The sequence below is a fragment of the Mustelus asterias genome, chromosome 2 (assembly GCF_964213995.1).
Source record: "Mustelus asterias chromosome 2, sMusAst1.hap1.1, whole genome shotgun sequence".
Taxonomy (NCBI): domain Eukaryota; kingdom Metazoa; phylum Chordata; class Chondrichthyes; order Carcharhiniformes; family Triakidae; genus Mustelus; species Mustelus asterias.
The window spans coordinates 75,654,868-75,673,555 of NC_135802.1; the positions used below are offsets into that span (position 1 = coordinate 75,654,868).

At 41.6% G+C, this 18,688-nt stretch overlaps 1 protein-coding gene across 2 annotated transcripts in view; it reads right to left on the bottom strand.

The window, feature by feature from the left end:
* The window catches only part of nfx1 (nuclear transcription factor, X-box binding 1), an 80,510-nt gene extending 64,329 nt beyond the window's left edge, over positions 1-16,181 (bottom strand). For both annotated transcript variants that reach the window (XM_078237523.1, XM_078237533.1), the window contains exons 1-5: positions 15,969-16,181; positions 11,997-13,058; positions 8,063-8,224; positions 4,483-4,560; positions 1,063-1,168 (exon numbers count right to left, since the gene is read on the bottom strand). In XM_078237523.1, the coding sequence (XP_078093649.1) occupies positions 1,063-1,168; positions 4,483-4,560; positions 8,063-8,224; positions 11,997-13,058; positions 15,969-15,999 (1,439 nt within the window). In that variant the 5' untranslated portion in view covers positions 16,000-16,181. The remainder of the gene's footprint in view (positions 1-1,062; positions 1,169-4,482; positions 4,561-8,062; positions 8,225-11,996; positions 13,059-15,968) is intronic.
* Between the last annotated feature and the right edge of the window lie 2,507 nt (positions 16,182-18,688).

An 18,688-nucleotide genomic window follows, 5' to 3' on the forward strand; every position in this document is an offset into this window, starting at 1 on the left:
ACATTTCAAGCTGAGGGGAATAATAAAGCTAGACAGTGTGAACCTATTTTGGAAAACTTAGGACAGGGAAACATAGTCTAAAAATAAGAGCCAAACTTTCCAGGAGTGAAATTAGGAAACATTTCTATTTTTAAAGGGTGGTAGAAGGTTGGAATTCTCTTCTGCAAACAACAATTGAGGCTAGGTCAATTGTAAACTTTACAACCCGAGATTGATATATTTTTGTTATCCAAAGGCATTAAGGCATATCGGACAAAGGTTGATATATGGATATAAATAAAATACTGTTAAAAACTGCAATCTGATACAAGAACAGAGGATGCTGGAAAAAACTCAGCATATGGTGTTGGGTCACAGATTAGCCATGATGTTACTTAATGATAAAACAAGTTTGAGGCTAAATGGCCTACTTCTGTTATCATCAATGCTTTTAACAAATCTTGTTGACACATTTTACATTCATTTAAAATTCTTCAAATGAAACTTTGCCTAGCTTAAAGTTTCTAAACAAAACAATTAAGGAATATGCAGAAACTGAAATTATAATGATACTCTTTATACTCATTAACTTCCTTTATATGGTCAAACATTTATCATAAGTGCAATCAGGTGAACCAAATCCACTTATTAATGAAGATAAAATTATTTTAAAAGTGCTTATGTAGTCTTTCTAGCGCACTTTATTTTTGTGGAACTCTCAAGTATCTCCTGATGTTTATTTTCCAATGACACAGGGAAGCATCCACATTAGTAGATAATTTAGGTTCCATAGTGCTAAAGACACTATAAGCAAATATAGTGGTGGCCCAGGCTCATTTTGTAAAAGTCTAAGGGAGGTGGTACCAGGGAAAGTTGGCACTGAAATTAGTAGCATGCAGAAACTGATTTCTATTAGAAAAAATGGATGCAACTATATTTGCTAGTAATGTGTTCTTATGAAAAGCTAAAAAAAACTTGTTCAGAACACCCATATTTCAAAGCCATTGAAGCAACTTGTCAAATGTAAAGTAACATAAAAAAGGTAGGAAGATCCAAACATCCCCATATATTTTCTGTGCTTACATATTACACGAGTGAGGACAGTCGTTGCCAGATCGTTTCTTTCCACAAAGCTCTCCACAGCTGTGAGGTATTTCATTCCTATTCCACTCCGGATTGTTAACCTTACCTTACAAGTACATAAAATAAAACATTACCAGAAGCATCAACTTCAGTGGCATTCATGATCTTCTGACTCTTTTTAATAAGAGCAAAACAACTGCAATTGAAGAGTATCTCAACAAAGTGCGAATTCATGGCTAGAGGTTGCAATCCATCATATTTTGCTGAGAGCATTAATACCCAGAAAATAACTTCACTGAATCTAAAGAGGGAAGGTGCTGCTCAATAAATCTCAACCGCTTTGAAAAATTTGAGTAATAAAACAGTTGAGCTCACAATGATATTGCTTACTTAGATGACAAGGATCCATATATATAAGAAAACTCTGCCTTAACCATAGAATGTGTTTGTGTAAACAAATGTGACAAACGGCTAAAACAGTAAATTTGGAGCAAACAAAAATAATGTATAGAATCAATATTGTGTGTATTGCTCAGCATAGATCCTGAGGCAGAGTGAGAAGTTGGATTATGAATATAATTCTCACTTTTGTGAGAGCTGCAGTGTCAGGCTAGGGGAATTTAGATTAATTATGCAAGTAAACCAATGTTTTTGCTTCCACGATTCCACCTTGATCCTCATTCCACATGTTGATCACTCTTCGTGCAAAGAAGAATTTTTGTTAGTGATCATAAAGTTACCTTTCACTAATTTGAATTTTTGCAATTTAACTGAAAACAATATTCCAGGTTTACCTTTTCTATGCCTCTATATGATCACCTTTCAGGCGCCCTCTTTCCAAGCAAGAGCTCTTGGAAGTCCTCTGGCTTTAGTTATAAAATCAGGCCAATTATTCTAGAAGCCAACTTTGGCCTCTTGGTTTCACTGACTCCAGTGCTTGATTTTTGTCTTACTGCCTAGAATTGGGCACAGTACTCAAGATGCAGAACACCATATTAATTTGGGCATAATTTCCTCTGAATTATACTGTTTGTTCTTACAGACAACATCCCAGACATAAACAACTCTATTAATTAATTGTCATGGATATACATGTACTCTACTAGAACCTAGGCCCCAGTAGATACCAAAGGAACATCACTTGTCACAATTCACCAATCAGAGCACATTCCCTTTGTCTTTACTAATGGTTTCCTACCTACTCACCAATTATCTACCCTACTTTCAAATATCTCCATTTTTATTTTTGTCAATAATCTTGTATGGAACTTTAAATAAATTTGGGAAGTTCATATAGACAACATCCACTGACAATTATGTTAGTGACTGATTCAAACAATTTAACTGCATTAGTCAGACATGACCTAACCTTTATAAGTTCATGTTGATAATATTTGATCAGTTCATATTGATCCAAGTGCTCTCCCTGTCACCCTTTCCCTGATGAAAGATTCAACCTGAAAGGTCTATAATTTCCTGGTCTCTCCTTTCTTAAATAATGGAGCGATATTGATATCAATTGATATTGATATCAAGAGACATTGATAGGATGCAGAGCTGGGTCAAAGAATGGCAGACGGAGTTTAACACTGATAAGTGCGAGGTGATTCATTTTGGTAGGACAAATTTGAATGCGGATTACAGGGTCAACGGCAGGGTTCTGAGGAATGTGGAGAAACAGAGAGATCTTGGGGTTTATATCCACAGATCTTTGAAGGTTGCCACTCAAGTGGATAGAGCCATGAAGAAGGCCTATAATGTGTTAGCGTTTATTAACAGGGGGTTTGAGTTTAAGAACCGTTGGGTTATGCTGCAACTGTACAGGGCCTTGGTGAGACCACATTTGGAATATTGTGTGCAGTTCTGGTCACCTCACTATAAGAAGGATGTGGAAGCATTGGAGAGAGTGCAGAGGAGATTTACCAGGATGCTGCCTGGCTTGGAGGGTAGGTCTTATGAGGAAAGGTTGAAGGAGCTAGGGCTTTTCTCTTTAGAGCGGAGGAGGATGAGAGGTGACTTAATAGAGGTTTATAAGATGATGAGGGGGATAGATAGAGTGGACGTTCAGAGACTATTTCCTCAGGTGAATGTAGCTGTTACTATGGGGCATAACTATAAGGTTCATGGTGGGAGATATAGGAGGGATGTCTGAGGTAGGTTCTTTACGCAGAGAGTGGTTGGGGTGTGGAATGGACTGCCTACTGTGATAGTGGAGTCGGACACTTTAGGAACTTTCAAGCAGTTATTGGATAGGCACATGGAGCACACCAGAATGATAGGGAGTGGGATAGCTTGATCTTGGTTTCGGACAAAGCTCGGCACAACATCGAGGGCCGAAGGGCTTGTGCTGTGCTGTTCTATGTACAATTTTTCAAACCAAAAGGCATAAATTCCGACAAAAGTATGGCAAGTTTTGACTAACCCAACTGTAATTTCCCCCACCTTTCCTTGTTGAGGGTGGAAGCCATCAGGTTCTGGAGATTTGCCCACCTCAAGTTCCATTACTTTCTCTTTTTTATTTTACTTAATAAACTAAATTTAAGCACCCTCCTCTCGACTTGCTTTACTCTTCCTCTATCTAAAAACAGATACAAAGTATTCGCTTATAAAATCTGCCATTTCTTAATTACCCAGTGGAATTTCAGCTGCTCCTGTCTTTATATTGAAGCAAAGTAGCAACATGAATAGCCCAACACCAGAGTCCTAGGTTACGTTACCAAGTTTACTTTTCCCCTCCCTCCACTTCATTATTTCTCCAAAAGGTTAGTTGACAAGGTGGAGAACAAGAACTTGGATCACAGATAATCAAATAAGAAGCAAAACAGGCAGAAGCCAGAGAATCAAAATCAGCTTCAGAAAGACACATTAGCAAGGGGTCAGGAAAGGAGATTTTTCATGCACCGGCAGGAAGTTTACATAAGCATCGAGTGCAATAATACAGGAGTGAAAGGCCTATGACAAAATAATAATGAAAAGCATTAAATTGCGAAGTATTAGTTATGACAAATAGAGAAATACATTTTTCTTTTTAAATGCGAGGCAGCTTTTTCTTGTATAAGTAACTTAGTGCTCAGTTTCATTAGGACTAGAGTCCCCAAAGTGTGAGTGTAACTACTTTAATACTTGAATAATCAAACGCTCCAAAGTAGCACTGGGCCATAAATAATCCATCATCCTAAAGTTCACACTATTCTAGAGGTATACATTAAAAAATCAAGCTTTAAAAATCGGATGTATAATTTGCACCCTGGGTTTATTTCATACACATCAGAATCATCTTTATTTAACATTAAAAGTAAACAAATTAAATACAACATTTCATATTATGTGCAAAAGACTCAAGACACTCATTTAGTCATTTTTCAAAAACAATTTACTGCTGAATAATTTCAAGCAGTTCCATAGATGTTTTCTACTTACCACAAAAACACATGTAAGAATTGGGGACTCGTACAGAGACATTCTGGCATGCAGGACATCGCCAACCGCCATTCCCATCTAGCATGCAAAATAAATGTAAATATTTCATTCAGCACTCTAGTAGGAACAAACTTTATTCCCATAACCTTTCAGTCCGCGTAGTTATTCATTGCAAGAGAACACAAATTTGCGAATAGCAAAATACTCCTGTGCTCGTTCTTGAGCCTTACTGAAACCAAACAGCTTCTGAAAGGTTTATTACTTTTCTTTAATTTTTAAACAATGCTTTGGATGAAAATTGACTATAAACACCAACTTGTCTGAAAATAAAACTTGCTAAAAAAACATTCCAAGAGAACGCATTGACTTTATCCAAAGGCTTGGCTAACTAACAGGAAACAGTGAATCAGGAAACATGGGTCATTTGCAAGTTCGCAAATGGTATCTAGTGGAGGGCCACAGGGATCAGTGCTGGTGTTCCAACTACACGTTCTAACGGATGGAATTTCAGCAGAAGATCTCCTGATCATCTTCCAGACATATAGTGTAAATAGGTGTCTATAGTGCTCCACCAAAGTTACAGTAGGTGCTCCCCAACTTACAATCTATGTTAATGGCTTGGATGAAGGGACCAAGTATATTGTAGCCAGATTTACTGACAGTATAAAGATATAGGAAGGAAATCAAATTGTGAGGAAGATACAAAGGGTCTGTAAAGGGATACAAATAGGTTAATTAAGTGGGTAAAGTTTTGGCAGATGGAGTATAAAGTGGGAAAATGAGCAGTTGTTCACTTTGATTGCAAAAATAGAAAAGCAGAACATTATTTAAATGGAATCTACAAAATGTGATAATAAAGAGGGATCTGGGTGTCCTTGTACATGAATCACAAAATGCTAGCATATAGGTTCATCAATTAATTAAGGTGGCAAATGGAATGACAGCTCTTATTGCAGGGGGGGATGGAGTATCAATAATAATTCATTCATTCATGGGATGTGGGCGAAGTTGGCTGGGCCAGCCTACATTGTCCACCTCTAATTACCTTTGAGGGTGTAGTTAAAGAGTCAACCACGTTGCTATGGATCTGGAGCCACATGTAGACTAGACCATAGAACATTACAGCACAGAAACAGGCCTTTTGGCTCTTCTTGGCTGTGCCGAACCATTTTTCTGCCTAGTCCTACTGACCTGCACCTGGACCATATCCGTGCACACCCCTCTCATCCATGTACCTGTCCAAGTTTTTCTTAAATGTTAAAAATGAGCCCTCATTCACCATTTCATCTAGCAGCTCATTCCACACTCCCACCACTCTCTGTGTGAAGAAGCACCCCCCCCTAATATTCCCTTTAAACTTTTCCCCCTTCACCCTTAACCCATGTCCTCTAGTTTTTTTCTCCCCTAGCCTCAGTGGAAAAAACCTGCTTGCATTCACTCTATCTATACCCATCATAATTTTATCACCTCTATCAAATCTCCCCTCATTCTTCTACGCTCCAGGGAATAAAGTCCTAACCTATTCAACCTTTCTCTGTAACTCAGTTTCTCAAGTCCCGGCAACATCTTTGTAAACCTTCTCTGCACTCTTTCAACCTTATTAATATCCTTCCTGTAATTAAGTGACCAAAACTGCACACAATACTCTAAATTTGGCCTCACCAATGTCTTATACAGCCTCACCATAACATTCCAACTCTTATACTCAATACTTTGATTTATAAAGGCCAATGTACCAAAAGCACTCTTTACGACCCTATCTACCTGTGACCAGGTAAGAACGTCAGATTTTCTTCCCTAAAGGACATCCTTCCTTAAAGAACATCAGTAAACCAGAAGGGTTTTTACAAAAATTGTTTCATGGTAATCATTGGACTTTTAATTCCAGATTTTTGTTGAATTCAAATTTCACCATCTGCCATTGATCTCCAGAGCATTACCCTGGTTCTCTGGATTACTAGCCCAGTGACAATACCACTATGTCACCACCTCCCCTCTTGCTACAGCTGTACAGGATATTGGTGAAACCACACCTAGAGTCCTGTCTAGAGTTTGGATTTCCTTATTTCAGGAGGCATGTACTTGCATTGGAGGCAGTTCAGAGTGTTAGCTTGGTTGATTCCTAGGCTGAAGGGGTTGGCTTATGAAGAAAGACAGAGCAGGTTCAGTCTGTACTCATTGAAGTTTAAAAGAATGAGAGATGATCTTACTGAAACATGAGATTCTGACAGTAATTGACAAGGTAGATGCTAAGAGGATGCTTCCCCTTGTGGGAGAATCAAGAACTGGGGGCACAACTTCAAAAGGAGGATTCTTCCATTTAAGCTGGAAGTTGGAAATTTCTCTTCTGATGATCATTAATGTTAGGAATTCTCAACTCCATTTTTACCACAAGATCAACTTAAAGACAATGTGATGAAACAAGGTCCCTTGAATTCCAAAATAAAATTGGAGAACATTCTGGAAAGGGGATGAATTGGGCTCATTAAGTGTGGCATCATTTCAGAGAAGTTCAACTCTGGCTCAGATTGCTATGGGGGAATGAAAGATTAAAGAAATAATTAAAGTTAATTGAGGTGCTGCTGAAACGCAGCCTGTTCAGAGCAGCTGAACTCGGTTGCAGAACGCAGAATTCATGAGCTGCAAGCTCTATAAAAAGGTCAGTTTTCTGTTGGCAGTTAAGATGGACAATAGAATTCCAGAAGCTCTTAGGGAAACAATGTACAGAGACCTAAAAGTGACTGAATCCTAAAAGCAGTGTAAATAGCTCCAGTATGTGAAAGAGCCAAGATCAGAGGCCCAAACCGGGAACCATGCTGTTGGTTAACTGGTTTAAAATGAACCCTGGAAAGCCATCAAGACTGACATGAAATGAGTAGAGATGGGTCGTAGCAAATGCCTTGTTTGTTTTAACTATATCTTGGGACTTTGATGGAATACGGCTGCCAGTGAACATGACTCTAGGGTCAAATTGATTGAGTGGTAAAGTGAGAGATCCTACATAGAGGCCAAGTTAGAGAACTGTGGAACTACATGTGGTGCCATGTATGTGGGGAGTGATGTGGATGTTTGTGGTTTTATAAGATGCATCTTTGCTGTACTGACTATTCAGAATGAAAATTACCCTTTTATTTTAAGTATCATTCACCTATTAATGTTTGTATTATATTGATTTTGGTTTGATTGTTATAATGAAAGCTTTAAAAAGTGAAATCTTATTCATCGGTTTTCACTGGCATTGTGGGGATTCCTCTTTTAAAATGTTGTCAATCGCTAAGGGGATAGTAACAAGTAGTTATGATGACATTACTTGTGATCTTAGAGCACTTAACAGGGCTGAAGGATAAATCACCAATAAATCACCTCTGATCTGATCTGGTCTGCAAAAGACCTGACATTAATTAATCTCCTAAGAAAGGAGTATACATCGTATTTCATAAAACAACAAAAACACCAGAACTCAAATGGAACAAGCAAACTAAGCAGCAACTTAACAGTAATAAAAATAGAAAATGCTGGAGTGAGGAACACAGTTAGTGTTTCAGGTCCATTATCTTTTGTCAGAAGTCAACAAACTAACCTTCAGCCTGAGAAGCTGGTGATCTTGCCCATTTCTTAATACAATTCAAATGAAACACATGATAACAGCTTTGACAGCTCCAAACAGGTACCATCACACGGATCACCTCACAGCAAACCATACATTCATATTTCTCAGCTGTAAGTTGTTCGATCAGCGATCCTGACAAAAAAGGAATAGCTAATTAGACCAAATAATTGCTGGAAGGGAACAGACATGACAATAGAGTCAAATAGTTACTGGATTGAAACGTGAACATTTTAGAATATTACACTGCAATGTAATATTCTAAAATATTTTATCTGCTAAATGATATGAAAGGTATAACAGAGATATGAGTGCTATTATTGGCTTTTTTGATACGCATTGCTGTATTAAAAAGGAGTGTAGGTACGAAGCAAGCAAATGCATTTTATAAATAAACCTGTTATCAAGAAAAATATTAGTATCAAAACATGGCTTGTGAGATACTCCTAGATCACCACCTTAAATTGCTGCCACCACTAGAAGTGCCGCACTTATGTGCAGAGATTCTCTACGAATGTAAACACAGCAGGGTGCAGTAATATAGCAATTAGGGTGGTGGATTCGAAAACCAGAATTGTGAATTCAGAGGCGAGCATGCAACTTGAGAAAATCTCAATTGAGTATAGCGAATTGTGGCTGACAACCAGATAATATAACCAGGAAAGCTGCAGATTGTCTTAAAAACTCAACTGCTTCAATAATTTTCTTTAGAAAGAGGTACTTATCATTCCTTCCCAGTCCAGCCTGCGCCTGCATGATTCGATCGTAGACTGTATGGTTGACTGCTGAGCTGGAATTTTACCAGACCTTTGTAATGAACTACAAAGTGGGAATCTCAGAATCATGAAAGGTATAACAGAGATATGAGTGCTCTTATTGGCTTTTTTGATACGCATTGCTGTATAAAAAAGGAGTGTAGGTGGCCATTTGATTCATCATATCTTCACCGGCTCTTCAAACAAGCATCATGACCGAGTGCCATTCCCCAACCTTTTCCCCATATCCCTGTACATTGTTTCTGTTGAAATAATCATTTAATGCTCTCTGGAATGCCTTAATTGAACTTGGCAAAACCGCACAGGATGACATCAGGGGAAGATGTGCCTGACATCTTTCCACATCACGCCATTTTGATAACTGTGAAAAATAGCAAGTCTGCCGTCTGCCTGGAGGCCAATTGAGCCACTTATGTGGCCAATTTAAGATCAATGCCCACCTCAGGGGGCATTGTGCATATGTCAAGGAGGTCCGTCATTGCAAGGAGGCTGTCCAGAGAAGTCCAGAAAGGGCAGGGAGGGGGACCTTTATGTGGCCACTCCATGTCCAACAAAGGATCCCTGGAGAATGTGTTTCCCCTGAGGGGTAACAGCATCGTCTGTGGCTCTCAATTTCACTCACCCAACCCACTTATTCTGCTTTGAGCCACTGAAGTTGCTCTTTACTTATAACTGCTGCCTCAGCACTGGCCACGACTAGTGGTGGCGCTGCTGACATGTCTGTCTATTAACTGTATGTTAATATAAGGTATTGCTTAATTACTGGGCACTCTGCAACCAGTGGGGTGCATCATCATCCCTGGAAATTATATTTTGGTTTAGTTAGTTAAGTTTCCTTTGACGTTTTGTTTCAGTTAGTGCCCCACCAGGTGCTGTCACCCATCTCATTTGTTCTTAATTTTTGTTATTTGAGAAGAGAGAGACACCGCTGGGGCACAGGAGTGTAGGTACGAAGCAAGCAAATGCATTTTATAAATAAACCTGTTATCAAGAAAAATATTAGTATCAAGTTTTGTATTTCACCAACTAGCTTGAGATTGATTTAACATTGTTCAGTGATTGGACCTGCAGCTCTTGGGGTGGGTTGCCATCTTTAATGGGGATGGCAGATACTTAAATGGCCAATGTTAGGTCCTGCCACCAGCCAAAGCAGGCTCATCACTGCTAGCAGAACCTCAGCTATTGTGGCAAAATTTCAGCCTCAATTTCCTCAGGATAAATAAGGGTGGGCAATTAACGTGGCAATACCTGCATCATCCATATCTCAATAAATAACAAGAAAACACCAAGAACCTGCTTTTAAAAGACATCAACTTCCCAAACATATGCGCTCTTAATTCTAAAATGGTTAGTTTTGAGCAACAGACTTAATTGCAGTCAACAAAAGAGAAAAAGGCGAAAGTCTATGAGAGCATCTCAGCCTTTAACTCCATGATTAGATCTGCTTACTCGGTGTTAAAGGGATCAGATGCTTTAAGCACTGCATGCTGAGAATTTCTTCCCACAAGTTAACATCCTATTTGCCTTTAGTCAAAAGAGTTTAGTTCATGGAGCCAAAGCTTTGCGACTTCCCAACATATCAATCTGCTACAGCAACTTTCAATTAACTGGGCAGCCTGGTCTAATCAGTTGAACAAAGGGAACATGTGGCAATGTTCACTCTAGCACAGGAAAAGGTGCGAGAACAACATTTAAAACCACATGCCATGGAGAGAGGGAAATTTTGCCGTGGGCAAAACCCCGATTTCCAGAACAAATGAATAGGCATTGTTATTACCATTTATGTTGCCTCAAACTAGATATTGAGGGAATTTCATGAATTCTACAAGAATTTAACAATAGAATGCTACAACACAGGAAGCTGCCAGTTGACCCATCATGGCTATGATTTTGTCAGAGCTATCCAATTAATCCCAATTCCCCCACATTCCTGAAGATGTATTCCCATTAAAGTTTCCTCTGAGCTGCAGGGCCATGCAGGAACCAGAAAAGTTTGTGCAGTTGCATAAAATATTTAAAGATACCGCATATTTAGATGCACTGGTCAAGCACTACAAAATAAAATTAGAGGGGATGTTGCCTTCAAGCATTTATCAAATTTCCTTTCGAAAGTTATGACTGAATTTGCTTCTACCAGACCTTTTAGGCAAATTCATACTAGATCACAAAATTTGCTATGTAAAAAAACCTTCATCACCTTTGGTTCTTTTGCCAATCACTCTAAATCTGTGTTTTGTGTTATAAGCTTTTCTGGCACTGGAAACAGTTTATCCTGATTTACTCTGTCAAAATCCACCAGAACACCTTTCTTTAAAAAAAAAAGCCCTCAAGCTTCTCTGCTCTGAAGAACATAGCATCAACCTCTCTGGGCTCTCCACGTAGCCCAAGTCCCTGACCTCCACTGCCATTCTGGTGAATCACCTCTGCATCCACACTTAAGGCCGTCACATCCTTCCTAAATTGTGGTGTTCAGAATTGAATACAACTCCAGCTTAGGTGTAACTAATGTTTTATAAAGATTTAGTGCAACTTCCTTTCTCTTGTATTCTATTCCTCCATCAACTTCCAAAGATTTTTGTACATACAGCTGCTCAGGACTCATGTTCCAACACCTTAAAAATGTTATCATTTAGCAGCTTACATTGCCTCTGCTCAAATTTTCTGCCAAAATTATTCACTTCTCATCAACTAAGTAATCAGTACAAATGTTAAACTATGTCTTTAAATGGCTGAGAACCTCTCAACACTGGCAACTAAGTCTCAAACAGCCTGTTAACATTTCACAACATCATTTTGCAAATTTTAAGGGTTTATTTTCTCACATTTTAAATCTTCACTTCACCTGTTTCTCATGATCACTTTAGTGAAACTGGAAGCAGAAAGATATATTCTTCTAACTGGAGAACTTCTTGATTCTATAGCTTGCATTATTCTTCACTTCTTAGAGGACACCGGAAGCAATTGCTTGGACTGTATAATTGCTTGGATTTTAGACAGAGGACAAGGTGAAGTAAATGTATAAAATGTCACAACATACTACAACTGGTGAAATTCAAGAATTCCTTCTTTAGTTATTTGTAAAAATATATATATGTAAATAGGTTTTAATCAATGAGGTTTATGAAGCTAACCTGTGTGAGTCTCCTTGCTCTTGTGCACTTCCATCTGTTTTTTCCAAAATGTCTTCCTTCCTGAATCAAAAGATTTTTTTTGCAGATCTTGTGGTCGTTTTCTTCTTCTTTCAACTTCACTCACTTTCCATGTTTGTGTTCGGTGGCTCAACCGTTCCTGCAATTTGGGATTCACTCTCTCTTCATCAAAATTAGTCTTGGTATCCATTGCTGAAGCAGTCTTGGAGAAACTTGAGTCTGTCCTAACATTGTTTGAAGTCCGACTTCTGTACACTTCATTGTCAGAGTACTCTTTTCTCCAGGTGAATTCTCTCTGACTATTTTTATTTTTAAGGAACTTTCTCTGTGACTCATCGTACTTTTCATCATTTTTATCCATTACAGAAAGTTCTTCAGTTTCATTTGCCTCCAGTGGGCTCAAGTTTTCAGTCATTTCATTGGTTTTGTTTCCAAATGCTCTGTTGTCCTTTTCAAAAGTCAGTCTTCCTTGATTAACCTTTGCTCGACCTGGTTTGTGCACTTGTAGGTTAATTTTCTTTGGTTTGGCTCCTCCACGACTTTCTGGTGCTCGCCAATTTTCTTCTTCTAAATTGTGAATCTTTCTGTGCCCTACCCATTCTGCTCCCACCTCCATTGTGTCTTTCTGTGTAATATCTTCCACCAAATCTTTTTCCAATAAATTTGATTGCAAGTTTCCAGCAGTTTCCTGCTGTGATTCTTCAGCAATCCATGTTTCTCCAGAAGAAGACTTCTCTTCTCTCATCCGGTGACGGCGCTGATTTTGAAAGCTATGCATACCTGTTTTATTTTGGTTGGTCTTGCGTCCCTCACCATCTGTCCTAGAATTAGGGGTGGGATCTTCCTCATAATGATTTCTTGATTGCTGAGAATATTCCCTCTTGTGTGTCAAACCACAACGATAACTACGAAATGGCTGCTGCCTTGATGGTGGTGGATTTATGTTATTATTTCTGCTAAAATCCTCTGGCTTCTTCTTTTTCTGGGTTTCCTGCATTTCCCGAGGAATGAAATCTGCAGCATCTGGATTAAGCTCCAGTCCACCTGTTGAGCACAGATAATAAAAGTTTCACGTGAGCTGCTGGAAACAAATATTTGTCTCAGAGCTTCCTCTTCACTACCATCCTTTAATAAAATCTAAACAATGTGACTACCAATAATGTTGAGAATAATGAGAAAAAAATCTCAAGTTCTAAAACTTTCAAAATAAAACGTGAGAGATAGCCCATTGTTCAGCTACCATTTTCCTGCCAAGCTTTGAATCCTATTTATTTGGCCCAGATGTTAGCCCATTGAAATTTGCTTTCCTTGAATTAATTATTCTTATGCGTTGTTCGCTCTCCTTTTCCATAGTTAACCTTAACCTTATGATACAATGATCACTGTCCACCAAATATTTTCCTACTGATACTTGATCCACCTCATTCCCAAGAACCAGGTCTAGCAATGCCTTCTTTCTCCTTGGGTTGGAAACATACTGCTGCAGAAAATTTTCCGGAACACACTACTACTATCCCAAGCTACATTCGGATAATTAAAATCTCCTATTATAACTACCCTTATGATTCCTGCAGCTCCCTAATTTCCTTGCAAAATTATTCCTCTACATCCTTCAACTAGTTGGTGGCCTACAGACTATGCTGAACAATGTAATTGCATCTGGTTTGCTTCTTATCTCCAGCCAAACAGATTCTGTCCTCGAGCCTTTACTCATTGGAGTTTAGAAGAATGAGAGGTGACCTTATTGAGACACATACGGTTCTCGGGGACTTGACAGGGTAGTTGCTGAGAGGCTGTTTCCCCTTGTGGGAGAGTCTAGGATTAGAGGGTATAATCTCAAAGAAGGGGTGATCCATTTAAGACAGAAATGAGGAGGAATTTCTTCTCTCAAAGGGTAGTGAATCTATGGAATATTTTCTGCAGAGGGCTGTAGAGAGTGGGTCATTAAGTATGTTCAAGGCTGAGATAGACAGATTTTCAAAGAGTAAGGGAGTAAAGGGTTATGGGGATAAGGCAGAAAAGTGGAGTTGAGGATTATATCAAATCAGTCATGATCTCATTCAATGGTGGAGCAGATTAAATGGGCTGAATGGCTGTTCTTACCTCTTGTGGTTTTAAAGGTTACTGCTAACCTGTTCAACTTCAGCTGAAACTTACAAAATTCACCACCTTCCCAGTTTCACTTCAGCTACCCTTGACAGATTTTAACTTCAGATCATTTCACCTCAAGATGAACATCAAATCTCAAATTTCAATCATCGAAAGTGCATAATTTCATCTTTATGCCTTCATTATCTCCTTCTACAATGACCTGATTGCTGTCTTTTCAAGCTCCACACTATATGAAATCCAATTTGCTCAAAGTTCCACTGCTCTCACCCCATCTCACAATAAATGCCACTTACCCATTACTTTATCCCCTCAACTTTCCATTGGCTCCTTCCCCCCGACCACACTGAATTTAAATTCTCATTTACAAATCCCTCATGGTTTTACCCCACCATCTCCCAGTTTTGTGCCTTTGGTTACACCCAGCAATTTTTCCAAGTCAGGTGTAAGACGTGTATTCCCTCCCTTTATCACTGCATCAACATGGCCTTCAGCAGCTACACTTCTGTGCTTACCCTGACAAGTCACACATTGTTTTGGAAATATACTGAGGTTCCTTCATCATTGCTGGATCAAAATCCTGGAACTTCCTATCTAACAGCATTGTGGCTGTGCTTACACCACAAGGACTAAAGTAGATTCACCACCAGCTTCTCAAGGGGCAATAAATACTGATCTTGCCAGCAATGCCCACATCCTATGAATGAATAAAAAGTGTGGCATCTCTTCCGCAACCCTTATTCTTGCTACATCTCTCCCCTTTTTCAAAAGACTCCTGAAAACCTACCACTCCTCCACTACATTCTTGGTTAAATCTAACCCCTACTCAGCATTCAGTCTACTTTGTGAAGTGCCTGGAGATTTGTCAGAGCATTCAATATGCTCCCTAAGTGCAAGTGACTGTTCTGACAACCTTTTATGTTAACAGAATAAAGTTTGACCAGCTAATGCTTACAGCCCAAACCATAAGACTGGAATATAACGTGGCATATTCATGGAAAGCATAATAAATAAAGACAACACACTTGGACATATTGTGCTTGATTATCATCTGAAGATAGCATTTAGCTTGAAGATCAATCTGTATGGAGTATCGCTACAGGGATTAGCAACTGATCTTTGACAGGAGCACATTTCCATCATGAGATGCACTGTGCAAGGAGCAGTCACATTTATGAACACATCCGGCATGAACTGGTGGTCTAAGACTCCATCATTCATACCAGTTTTGGACATCCTAACCTGGGTCTTTACCAGACTGTTCTATTTGTTTCAATGTATTTAAAACAGGTTTATATATAATAACTAGAATAAACTTAACAGCACAAAAACAAGCCACTCAGCCCAACCTGCGACCAGATTTATATATGAACCTCATCCCATCAGCACCAACACCACGCCACCCGCACACAGACCCCACTAACACCCCCACACCCTGACAGAGACGCCTCACCACCCCACCGGGACACAGACCCATGGCGCACCCCCCCCCCCCATCACCATCAACTGGACACAGACCCACTCCCCCTCCCATCTGTCAACCCAGACACAAACGTCTCCACTACCCCACCCCCACATAAACCCCCCCACCATCCGACCCCAACACAAACCCCACCCACGCCTGGACACACATCCTCCTCCATCACCGCCCCCACCCCACCCGGAGCACAGAGCCGACACACCGCCCCCAGCCTCCGCACTCACCGCCCCCCCCCCCCAAGTCCTATAGCAAAATCGGACCCAGAGCCGGCACCCCCACCCCGAGGCCGCCCCTCCGCCCGCAGAGCTCCGGCCAGCTCTGCTCCCGGTCTCGGCACTGCGTGCTGGCCTCAACCCGGCCTGTACCTGGCGGCTCTCCCGCCCTCGGGGTTGCCATCGTGTCCCCGCGGCAGTCATTCACATCTTCTCCTCAACAGTCAAGGCCAGAGGCCGGCTCCCGATTCAAAGGAACAAAAACCCAAACCCGCCGAGGGACGGGAAAAGTGACAGGAAATAAACGGAAAACTACGGGCCTCAACTCTGATCCAGCCAACTGCGCATGCGTCTCGCCCACGGCCCAGAGCAGTGATTCCCCCAACCGCAGGGGGCGGTGCTCAGGGAGAGCCGGCAGCAAGGGGCGGTGTTCAGGGAGAGCTGGCCGCAGGGGGCGGTGTCCAGGGAGAGCCGGCAGCAGGGGGTGGTGTCCAGGGAGAGCCGGCAGCAGGGGGCGGTGTTCAGGGAGAGCTGGCCGCAGGGGGCGGTGTCCAGGGAGAGCCGGCAGCAGGGGGCGGTGTTCAGGGAGAGCTGGCCGCAGGGGGCGGTGTCCAGGGAGAGCTGGCCGCAGGGGGCGGTGTCCAGGGAGAGCCGGCAGCAGGGGGTGGTGTCCAGGGAGAGCCGGCAGCAGGGGGTGGTGTCCAGGGAGAGCCGGCAGCAGGGGGCGGTGTTCAGGGAGAGCTGGCCGCAGGGGGCGGTGCTCAGGGAGAGCCGGCAACAGGGGGCGGTGTTCAGGGAGAGCTGGCCGCAGGGGGCGGTGTCCAGGGAGAGCCGGCAGCAGGGGGTGGTGTCCAGGGAGAGCCGGCAGCAGGGGGTGGTGTCCAGGGAGAGCCGGCAGCAGGGGGCGGTGTTCAGGGAGAGCTGGCCGCAGGGGGCGGTGTCCAGGGAGAGCCGGCAGCAGGGGGCGGTGTTGGGCAGCAGGGGGCGGTGCCCAAGGAGAGCAGGCAGCAGGGAGTGGTGTCCAGGGAGAGCCGGCAGCAGGGGGCGGTGTCCAGGGAGAGCCGGCAACAGGGGGCGGTGTTCAGGGAGAGCCGGCCGCTAGGATGCCATGTTCCTGGAGCACTAGGTTGCATTGAGCAGTTGTTGGCACAGTGGTTAGCAATGCGGCGTCACAGCACCAGGAACCCGGGTTCAATCCCAGCCTTCTGTGACTGTGTGGAGTTTGTATGTTCTCCCCATGTAGGCGTGGATTTCTGCCCACACTGCAAAGATGTACGGGTTAGGTTGATTGGCCATGTTAAATTGCCCCTTCGTGTAAGGGACTAGCAACATAAAAATGTGAGGTTATGGGGATAGGGCCTGAATGGGACTGTTGTTGGTGGAGGCTTGATGGGCCGAATGACCTTCTTCTACACTGTAGGAATTCTATGATCCATTGCTGGAGAGCCGGGAGTCTGATCCCCAAAGTGCAGCAGATTTGATTACCTTCAGATAATTATCCAAGATCCGTGAAGGCCATAATTGAATCTGCCTCCAACACAATCTCAGACTGTGCATTCCATTTCCTAATCACTTGGTGTGTAATATCGTCTTTCCCCCTCGCCGCTGGATCTTTTACCAATCACCGAGCAAGTTTCTTCTGATTTTCAACCAGTCCCCCAAGGCAAAATTTCTCCCTGTCTACTCTGTCCAGAATTCTCCTCTAAATCCACTCCTCTTCTTGGAGAACAATTCCAGCTTCTCTGCCTAGCCACATAACTATTGTTCCTTGCTTAGAACCATTCTCATATATCATTATCACATCGTCCCTAAAACCTTCACATCCTTCCTATCATGTCCAATACTCCAGTTGAGGCCAACCTAACGTTTTTCAGAGATTCATCATAAGTTCCTTGCTTTAGTATATATCTCAAATTATAAAGTCCATGATCCCATATGCCTTTCTAACCAAATTCAATGATTTGTGCACAGAAACCCTGTTCCTGTACCCTATTTAGAATTGTGCCCTTTATTTTATATTGATGCTCTTTGTTCTTCCTACCAAAATGTATCACTTCACAATTCTCTACTAAATTTCATCTGTCACAAGTCCGCCCATTCCACCAGCCTATCTGCATGCTCTTGAAGTCATTCATTATCCTCCTCAGTTCACAATACTTCCAAATTTTGAGTCAGCTGCAAATTTTGAAATCTAACTTGTACACACAACTTGTACGCACAGCTTGGTATGGCTCCTGCTGTGAGCAAGACCGCAAGAAACTACAAAGTGTTGTAAACGTAGCCCAGTCTATCACGCAAACCAGCCTCCCATCCATTGACTCCGTCTACACTTCCCACTGCCTCGGAAAAGCAGCCAGCATAATCAAGGACCCCATGCACCGCAGACATACTCTCTTCCACCTTCTCCCATCAGGAAAAAGATACAGAAGTCTGAGATCACGTACCAATCGACTCCAGAACAGCTTCTCCCCTGCTGCCATCAGACTTTTGAATTGACCTACCATATATTAAGCTGATCTTTCTCTACACCCTAGCTATGACTGTAACACTATATTCTGTACCCTGTCCTCTCCCCTATGTACTCAATGAACTGTATGTTTTGTCTGTGTAGCGCGCAAGAAAAAATAATTTTCACTGTATCCCAATACATGTGACAATCATAAATCAAATTAAATCAAATCGTTGCCAGTGTTATTTTCCTTTGAACTATTTAATTTTAGCCTGGTTCTCAGTTGAAGAACTTACCTGACTTGTATCTGACTCCCTTTTGTTTCACCATATTCCCTCTCTCCCTCCAAATGCAAGAAAGCCTTGGTTTCGGTTTTCCTACCTTTCGCTCTGTTGGAACGTGCCTGACTTGTATCTGAAATATC